Source organism: Galeopterus variegatus, unplaced genomic scaffold, assembly GCF_000696425.1.
Source record: "Galeopterus variegatus unplaced genomic scaffold, G_variegatus-3.0.2 Scaffold2095, whole genome shotgun sequence".
In the NCBI taxonomy this organism is placed as follows: Eukaryota; Metazoa; Chordata; class Mammalia; order Dermoptera; family Cynocephalidae; genus Galeopterus; species Galeopterus variegatus.
The window spans coordinates 98,705-109,015 of NW_007728206.1; the positions used below are offsets into that span (position 1 = coordinate 98,705).

Genomic DNA, 10,311 nt, shown 5'->3' on the forward strand with positions numbered 1-10,311 from the left:
AGGTGTATTTCAGGTCTGTGATATTTACTGGCAGCTCCGCAGGAAGGAGTCACCATCACTTGGTAGCTTACTCTTGACCTTTGTAGCTCCCTGAATGTGTCTTTATGCCTTTCAAGGAGGGATTATATCCTGTTAGCGCCTGACAGATGTCCTCTCTTGGCTAGAGACTGAAGAGAGTGAAGTGTCTCACAGCCTGCCTGTCCAAACCAAGTGGTAAAAAAGAAAATTGGCTTTCTCCTCTCTCCCCACTTCTAAAATATGACTGGGAAGATAGGGAGAGGAACCGAATAATTTCTTTAAAAGAAACAACATCAGTCCCATCTGAATTCCTGAAAGCAGTTCCTAAAAGCCAGGTTGTTCACAGCTTTCTCTTGTTGTGTCTCCTTGTGGTAGGAGACTTGGATCCGTGGGTGGTCTCCCAGTACCCACACCATCCATGCCACGCACCACAAGTGAGTTATGAGGAGGTTTCAACTACAGCGCTTCAGTTTCCCGCTCTAGTGGTTTTTATCCAGAGCCTTTAATGTTACTTTAACAAATGTTACTTTAACATAGTCTTTTGTGGTTTAGCAATGATACATTTGGTAGCCATCACTGAGGAGGGGAAGATAGACTGGAAGCTTCTAATTTTTAAAATGTGAATCACATGCATTTTACAGACAAAATGGTATAAGGATACAATAATGTCATTATCTGGACCACATGATTTGTTAGTAATTCACAAAGTAAGACTAATTTTCTGTGGTGTTTTTTCTCCCTCTTTTTTCTATGTAAGATAGTGACGACTACAATGTGGTTGGCATCAGTATAGTAGAGTGGAAAGTACATGGGTTTGAATTATAGTTCTGATACTTACTACCTGTGTGATGGTGGCCATGTAACCTCTGGGAGCCTCAGTTCTCTCAATCTAAGACAGGGATAATAATGCCTACCTAAGATTAAATAATTCAATGTATATAAAGTGCCCAGCACAGCATATGGCATATGCTAGATACAAAATAAATATTTGTTCCCATCCCATCCCCACCCCCAGGAAGAATGAGGCATTTAGTGGTTAGAATATTTGAACAGGATTGAGATTAGGATATTCTTCCTGAGGATCTCTAACTCACTAAAATTTTAATCACTCAGGGTCATGTGACCTAGTTTGGAAGCTGAAGAATCAACAAGATAATCTGGGGTCAGTTGAGTTCCATGATTCTTTCCCAACGTGTCAGAAAGAACCTGAGCACAAGATACCCCTCTAAAGATTCCTGGTAGTGAATGAGTTGACAGTTGGAATACAGCAACAGTATCCTAAATCATAAAAAACAGGCATTAGGAATGAAGGTTGAGACTGTGCCATTTCTTGCAAGCCTGTGGCCTGGATTCTATTAGGCTCACTGCCTGGATATCCCACAAGCACCTCAAAAGTCATCATTTGTCAAACTGAACTCATCATCTCTCCCCTCCCCCAGACCTGTTCCTTCCCTCATATTTCTTATTTTGGTAAATGGCAGCATTATCCCTCTCAGCACCCTAATCTGACTCTCTGGCTCCTCCATCTTGCTCTTTAACCATATCGAATCAATCACAAAGTCCCATCAATTTTAACTCCTAAATCCCTCTTGCCTCTGCTTTCTCCTCTACACTCCCACTGTGGCTGCCTTGGTTTGGGTTCTTATCCTTGCCCACCTGGACCAGAGAGGCAGTCTCTTTAATTGTCTCATCACCTCTAGTCTCAGCCCCACGCCCTCCCCTCTTTTTGCTCTTCTGCAATCCTTTCTCTGCAGAGCTGCTAAAATCCAATAAGACCATATCACTGCTTTTCTTAAAATCTTTTCATCACTCCCCATTGCCTACAGGATAAGGCCTAACCTCCTTTGGATGATATAAGTAGCCCTTCGTAATTTTGACCTTTCAAACTTTTAGCTTCATCTCCTGTCCCTTTTCCTCAGAAGCCTTAAGCATCCATCATAATGAGCTACTGAGGATGTGCTTAATTGGGCTGCACGTTCCCAGTTCTTCAAGCCTTTGTGCATGCTATTCCTTCTACCTGAAATGATTTCCCTTTTCTGCTCTGCTTTTCCCCTGCTTTCTGTATGTTTATTTATCCTTCAAGATCTAGCTCAAGTATTATCTCTGTAAGGAGATTAGGTAAGTGTCTTTCCTTTGAAATTCAACAACCTACCTCTTACAGCCGTGCTTTCATTGTATTTGGACTATTGGTATAGATGCCTGTATCCCCTACTGGATTCTGAGCTTCTGGTGGGCTGACTGTGCCTTGTCAATGTCTGTATGTTCAGCCCCAGCACAGTACCTGGCATACAGTGGAAGCTTAGTAAATGTTTGTTAAATGAAGGCTACAGCCCAGCACAGAAGTATGAAATATATACCAGGCCTCAAAACTACTTTTTAAAAATTCTCCAGTTAATTTGTCTTTCTAGTCCAATTAGTACGGATTGTAGAGCCAAGGAAATCAATAAAATCAACTTTCCTCCTCAGGGTCCTGCTGTCAATTGTGACTGCCCTCAGGGTCAGGGCAGGGTGACCTCCTCAGTGCCGGCTAGGCAAATCCTCAAGAGGCCATGCCACTGGACAGAGTTTCTGTTTCTAAGGAAATAGAAATAGGAATAGCATCTCATGCTGCTGCTTTTCCTTTTGTCCCCAGAAACGGTGTACATAGTGATGCTTATAGGCCCCCGGTCACATACTTTATTACTGCAGAGGGGTTCTATCCTGATCCTACCCAAAAGATAGTGGAGTATCAGCTCTTAGGTTGTGGAAAGGAGAGTGGGTCTTTGGAGAAATTATACCACTTTGCCTCAGCTCAACCCTGCTCATCCAGATCTCACAACATCTTCCTATAGGACAGTCTGGCTGCCACAAGTAATCCCGTGAAGGAATACTCTGTGGGTTTGCAACAGTCAAGTCTTTACTTCAGGAGACAGAGGGCTAAGTTCCTTTATCATTTTATCCTTGCTCGATCTGTTCAGTGCTGGAATAGGCACAGATGCAGTTTTCTGTAGCTGTTTAGCAAGTTATTTATGATTCACTTAGGCTACTGGCAGGAACATGGTCAGTTTGCCAAATTTCAAATCCTTTCATGGGGATAGGGATGACTTATACAAGTCAAACTGAAATACAGTGCAGCCCTTTATTCTATTATAATTTACATATTCCCATAATTCACACCTTTTCAAGTTTCATTAGAATTCCCATGTGGTTATTAAAATTTTTTGAGTTCTGACTGAACTATCAAAGACATTTTCTCCTTTCTCAGAAATGCTTCATGTATCTCTTGACCTTGTACTATGGAGCTACCTGTAGAGAATAAAAGTCCCTCCTTATTAAAAAAAATGCTTAGTGAGGCTTTTGTCCAGTATAGCAAGTCCTTAAAAGTTTCTATATCAATTGTTATTAAATGCTTAGTGGGCTCATACCTACCTAAATGAAAGAAATAGCTACGATGAGCTGCCTCTTGGAAGGCTCCAATTGTTTGGGGATAAGATAGAGTTTGTCATAATTCTATTTTTTTCTTTTTGTCTTTTTTACTGACCGGTAACGGGATCGCAACCCTTGGTGTCGTGCCCGTACTGGGGACCGGCAACGGGATCGCAACCCTCGGTGTTGCACCCGCACCGCACTCAGCCAGTGAGCGGGAACCGGTCTCCACATGGGATCCGAACCCTGGGCGGGAGCGCGACAGCGCTCCCAAGTGGCGCACTCTCCAGTGCACCACTGGGCCGGCCCCAGAGTTTGTCACAATTCTTATGACCCAGCAGTATTTTTGAAATTGTTACTGGTGGTGCTGTAGTATAATAAGCATTATACTAGGGAGTGTATTAATTTCTTCCTACTGGAAACATTTTCCCAGGTCCCTACAAAAAGACTAATAGAACTGTGTATGCCAATGGAACCGTGCCAAACCAAGTGATCTTTTCTAGAAAACTACATGGTCTTCATTAATCAGTTGAATCACCAATGGTATGGCAACAAAGAAGGAACAATATAGTAAGAAAGTATGTCTTACTCTAGGAAAAAACGTTTTGAATTCACGATCTACTGAGACCCAGGCTTTTATCCATGGCCTGTTTTTTATAAATGAAGGATAGTATCTGATGGTCTTACGTTGCTTTTAGTAAAAAGAAGAGGTAAGATGGGTCAGAGACAGGCACAGTTAGATTCTACTGTGTTACTATGCTAACTACATCTCTAGCTCTGTGTTTATGTATTTATCTCTGTGTCCTAGGCAGTACTACTTAAAGTATGGTGCCTGGATTGGTGGTGTCAGTATCACCTGATGGCTTATCAGACATAAATTTTCCAGCCCTCTTCTAGACCTACTGATTCAGCATCTCTGGGCTTGGCCTTTAGGAATCTGTATTTTAACAAGCTCTCCAAGTGCTTCTTATGTATGTTAAAGTTTGAGAAGCGCTTTTCTAGGGCACCATATCTCAAAGTATATGTTCCATGGGTTTTTAATAGGTGCCATGCCAAAACTGGTTCCAGACCTTGTCAAATGCAAAAATGCGGGGTTAAATAAGCTTCAGCGTTTTTTTGTTGGGGGAGGGGGGTACTACTGAATGTCACAGAGATTTTAATATGTTGCTCTACTGCTCAAAATCCTTCACTGGATTCCCAACATACTTAAAGTAAAATCTAAATTCCTAATTATGGTCTATGAGGCCTTGTATGATCTGGCTCCCATTGACTCTCTGATCTCATCTCCCATGTTTGTTGCTCCTGTTTACTGTACTCCAGGTCACTCTTACTCTAAGGCCTTTATACATGCTATTCCCATCATCTGGAAATCTTGGGTCTCTGCTCAAATGTTTCTTCTTCAGAGAGACCTTCTCAGATCATCCTGTATAAAATTACTGCTCCCATCACTTCCCTTTAGTCTCTTACTGTGGTTTATTTTTCTTCATAGCCCCCACTTCTCTGACTGGTGTACTATTTTTATCCCCTACTAGAGTGTAAGCTCCATGAAGAGCTGTTCATTGTGGATTCTTTAGTGCCTGGCATGTGGAAGGTTGCTCAATAAATATTTATTGTTAAATGAATGAACAAATGAATGGTGAGAGGAAATGATGCTAACAGACTTCACTAAATTATAGAACAGAAAGTAACAACAGTGGGACAAGGGGTAGCTGCCCAAATAGAGTGTGCGAGCCTCACAGAAAGCAGGATGGAGAGGACAGACACTTGCATGGCTTGGACCTCCAGGGCCTTAGGAGTCATATACTATTATAATTGATACCAAATCATCAATTGTTCCCACCAAGGCCAATGAGGCATAGGGAAATGAATTTCATGTATCTTTGCCTGTAATCATGGAACAACAATGACTGTTTCACACAGAATGGAATCTTGGTTAGCTCTCCAATGAAGTGTTTTGCTTAGCTCTTTTCTCTGGGTTATCTATCCCTGAGAAATCATTCACTTTCATGGCTTTAGCTGTTATTAGTAGACACTGGAAAAATGTCTGTGTTTAGTAGCCAACTTTCTCTCCTGCATTTCTACTGCCAAAGGAATATGTCCATTTGGATATTGACTTAGCATTTTCAGACTCAATACATTCAAAGCTAAAAACATTGCTTTCTTCCCCAAACCCCCTCTGATTTCCTTACTTCTGGTAATGGCAGCAATATACTCACAGTTATTGAGGCTGAAAACCATGGGGGCACTCTCTAGACTTCTCTCCTCCTTTAAACAATTGCCCACTGTTGTTGATTACTCCCAATGTTTCTTATGTCTGCATTTGGTTTTTGGTTTTTTTGGTTTCTATCCTAACACTGAACTATTAGAATAATCCCCAAAGTTTTTGACCCCTGTTTTCAGTCCATTTTAAGCAGATTCCTCAGTCTGACTCTTAAGATACTGCTCAGTATGGCCCCACCTTGTCTGTACTGCTTTATGTTCCACCATTTCCTCACATCTCTCTGATTTAGCCAAACTGGACCACTTGTTCCTTTCTTGACTCTTTCTAAGTTCTTCTATTTTCATGTCTCTGCTCATTCTACTCCCCTGACAAGATAGCTTTTCTTTCTATCCATGTTTATTAGCCTCCTTTTCATTCTTTAACAGTCACATCAATATCCTCTCTTCCATGAAGTCTTTCTGATATCTTCTTTGAGAAAATGTGCTTTCTTTTATTTTTCTCAATATCACTTGATACTTATAATTTCTGGCACATTATACCTCATTTTATAATAATTTGTATTCTTATTTTACTCCTACTACCATACTGGATGCCCCTTGAGGGCACAGCCTTTGTCTTACAGTTCTCCAAATCTCCACAGTAGGCACCCAATAGTATTTATTGACTTGAACTGAAGTACCTTGTCCCAAACTATATTTCATAACAGCAGTGCTGTTATATCATGGACTAATAATGTTCTTTGGCTGAGGAACTCATTAAATGGTCACATTCACATCCAGGCCTCTTGAGAGTGGTATGGCCAATGTTATTAATCATGTGACATAGAAAAGGTGCAGAAAGTTTAAGTGATTGCCAGTGTCACGCAGTAGGGGAGCTAGGACTCTAAGTCCCAGTCTGCAAGTCTGATTCAAGCTTCTCTTAGGGACTATCCCTTCTCTGGAAAATAGCAATTGCTGTTCATCAGCTTCTGGGCATCTGAACTGCTTGGAGCAATGGAAACTGAAAGACTTAAGAAACTGTCACAGAATAAATTCAGATTCAGATGCTGGAGTCTCACAATGAGACATCAGGCAGTTCCTTGTCTGCTTCTAAATTTGGTGGCTAGGGTGCAATCCAAAGAGGGTCTGTCTCCATTCTATCCACCCTCTCACTCACTCACCCTCCCATGAATTGTACATTTCATTTGAACTGATGGAGCTGGAGCTCTTGCTAATTGCCTCTTATTGGCCTGTTACAAGATGAAGCACAGGAAAGGAGACAAAGCCTCCCTATTCACATTCTCAGTGGGCAGCAGGGGTCTCTACAAAAACAGAGAAACTGGGGCCCAGGCTATTCATTTTTAAAAGTCAGGACAAGGTCTTCCACCATTCAGAATCCCACATTATAATCACAATATTGCATCCTGGGAGACCCTGACCATTTCTCAAATGGTCTGTCAGAAATTTAGAGTCTACTTAATATTAGAGTCTACTTAATAAATCAGCACTGCTTAAAGTTATACACTTTTTTCCCCTCTAAAGTGAGACATACTCTACATTTTAATTTCATTATTATTTTTTTCTTAGTTGGGGGGAAGAACGGAAGAGAGAAGGGGAAAGAAAGACAGAGAGAGAGAGAAGGGGCAGTGCTTTTTATGAAAACATCAGTCCTTGTATTTAAGAAAGCAAAAGGGAGGCAAGATGTACTGCCTGATAACTTAACTTTCTGTTTAGAATTCCTTCTTCTCTCCACTGGGCCTTAGCTAGGTTTCAATAATTATTGCTCAGGCACATAGTCTTGGAGCTTTGCTTTTTCTCAGACTTGTACACAGTTCTAGGAAGGGTTGTTGCCAAAGCCATCATGTGATTTATTGACCCTCCACTGGGACAAGGGGGAACAGATATAACTTTGTGATTTTATTATAAGGAGGCTGGGTTAATATTTCTAGGTGAAACAAGCTACTATACCAAGTTCAAACATCTGAAGAGGGAGGTTAAGAAACCCTGAGTGTGGGGTGTAAGGATTATTCTGTCCTGGGGCTGTACAGACGTCGTCTGAGGCAGGGAGCAGGAGAAGAAAGGACACATTGTGACCCATTTCCAACACCTCCTGTGTGTAGAGGCGGAAGTTCCTTGCCTGCAGAGGGACACGCGCGGAGGAAAAATAGGAGAGTTACAACATGGCACTTACATAAACAACACCAAACTGGCATAAAACATCTAACAAAATTACACGACTTCAAGCTTGGAATTTTTATACAACATAAATATTAGGGTTCAGCCCATTTAATAATGCTGTATAAAATCAAGATTTAAGGCAGTAATGTTCCACATAAACTCTGAAAACAACATTTATGCTCCTTATAAAAGCAGAAAATGATTGCATTCTGTAGGCTTTTCAAAATGATGAATATAATTACATGAAGCAACAAAAATGGATTGAATTAAAAATCCACTAGTTTCAATTTAAGTTGGTTAAGGGGGAAAAATGTAGTTTCTGGCCAAGGACTGAGAAAATTTTACAAGTATCCAAAAAAAAAAAAAAAAAAGAAATGTTGTATGTACTGTTAGGCAGTTAGGCTGCTTTCTGCCAACATGTATATGTAGCCCTTGAGAAAATTTTACAAGTATCCAAAAAAAAAAAAAAAAAAAGAGAAATGTTGTATGTACTGTTAGGCAGTTAGGCTGCTTTCTGCCAACATGTATATGTAGCCCAGGAGTCACCAATGAAATATGAGCCGCTTCAAACCTGCTAAGTCCAAGAAACCCTTTAATAGTATCTACTGTCACAGGTAGAGCTGGTATTTTTTTTCTCCTCATGAGTACACGGCTACCCCTGGAATAATCCAGTTGCTCCCCTAGTGTCTTTATGGCATCTTGTGCAATTTAGTCATCATCAGTGTTGGCTGTTTTGGACTAGCCTCGTGGTATTGACCTAAAATTGGAGCAGTACCCTAATGGAAGGACACTCTTGGAATCTCTGATTTATTCTCCTGCCTCCATGGGTCAGAGGCAAATTTATGGTTCTCTCCCTTATTTAAAGAGAGTCAGTCACTCCTGTAATGGCCTTCCTGTTCACAGGCTAAACTCGGTTCATTGTGTATTTTGGGGAGGGGAGCAGGAATGGTGAACATAGGCAAAAAAAAAAAGAATTCAACCTAATGCTACATTATGCTAACCTACTAGATAGAGCCTAACAAACTTTTGCTATTCTCTTCTCTGCCAACAGTTTTTACTGAAGTTGCTTATTAGTGGAGTTTAGATTTGTACATTTCAATTTAGATAAGACAATTTTGACAGCAAATTCTCTGTTTGTGGAAAGATAGCATGGCATAGCCTTGATTATTGCTGTGGATTATACTACTATTTTTCTTCTGTTCTTAGACAAATCATCTGCACATCTAACTACACATTTATTTATTTCTTTATTCTTCTTCCTTCATTCCATCCTGAAGCTGAGCCTTGGTGTCTTTTAAGGTAGACTAACTAATGATTTTTCCTTGCTTGACCTGGCAAGTACAGTGGGGTCCAGAAAACTTGGAAAAGGTCCACACAGAGGAGCTAAAGAAAGGAATAGAAGTGCAGGCTGTGTCTATTTGTAGGCATCAAATTCAAAATGCGCATGCATAGTCATGCTGTTGCTTAATGACTAGGATACATTTTGAGAAACGTGTTGTCAGATTTCATTGTTGTGCAAACATTGTTGAGTGTATATACACAAAACTAGGTGGTATATAGCCTAGTACACACCTAGGCTATGTGGTCTAGCCATTATAATCTTATGAGACCACTGCCATATACATGGTCCATTGTTGACTGAAATGTCATTATGTGGTAGTGCAAAATAGTATTTAAATAAATGAAAATAAACATATATATTACATATATAGTATATATATATATTACATAGATTAGTATACATTAATATGTATATTAAGTTTTTATGCTACAGTGCAGTTTGCATGAGCAATAAAAAGAAGATAAAAGTGGCAGAGTCTAGTACCTGGTGTGGAGGTATATTGATCTGCTTAAGGAGAGCTTTCACTGCCATCTGGAGCTCGTAGAACAATTGCATGGGGCAGTCAGAAGTATGATCCACACTTTCCATAGATTCAGAGCCAGAAAGCTTTTGGATCCATTCCCACTCCTCTCTGTATGTTGAGTCAAGTTAAAATTAGAAATATAACAAAAGTTCAGAAAATAGCTCAGAACTTTCTTAGTGTATATGTCCAGAACCTGGATAACTGATTCTTGGCGATTAAAAGTCAATGCAATTCATGAAATTTGAACATTTTGCCACCCAGATGGAGTTTAAAATGAGCTCTTTCTAATTTTAGTTCACCTATCAAACCACATATACCTCAGAACAGTGGGTCTAATTAATATGAATAAGTTTTTAAGATTGGAACTTTCAAATATTTTGTAATAATTTCCTGACTGTCCTCGTTTTACTTTCCCTATGGATACTCTGTAAGTTCTAAGACCCTACGTATGAATAAGTTTTTAAGATTGGAACTTTCAAATATTTTGTAACAATTTCCTGACTGTCCTCGTTTTACTTTCCCTATGGATACTCTGTAAGTTCTAAGACCCTACATTTTACCACAGGGGCATCTGATAGTTAATTCCGCAGTTGGGTAACCACAGGACTCTGGTCCAACTCAGGCAGCAAACCACATGGCACATTTC

The 10,311-nt window shown here is 40.2% G+C and overlaps 1 protein-coding gene across 1 annotated transcript in view; it reads right to left on the reverse strand.

The window, feature by feature from the left end:
• Positions 1-7,468: 7,468 nt before the first annotated feature.
• The window catches only part of ANKFN1 (ankyrin-repeat and fibronectin type III domain containing 1), a 146,296-nt gene continuing 143,453 nt past the window's right edge, over positions 7,469-10,311 (reverse strand). The window contains exons 15-16 of the mRNA XM_008580439.1: positions 9,626-9,773; positions 7,469-7,759 (exon numbers count right to left, since the gene is read on the reverse strand). Of these exons, the coding sequence (XP_008578661.1) occupies positions 7,568-7,759; positions 9,626-9,773 (340 nt within the window). The 3' untranslated portion in view covers positions 7,469-7,567. The remainder of the gene's footprint in view (positions 7,760-9,625; positions 9,774-10,311) is intronic.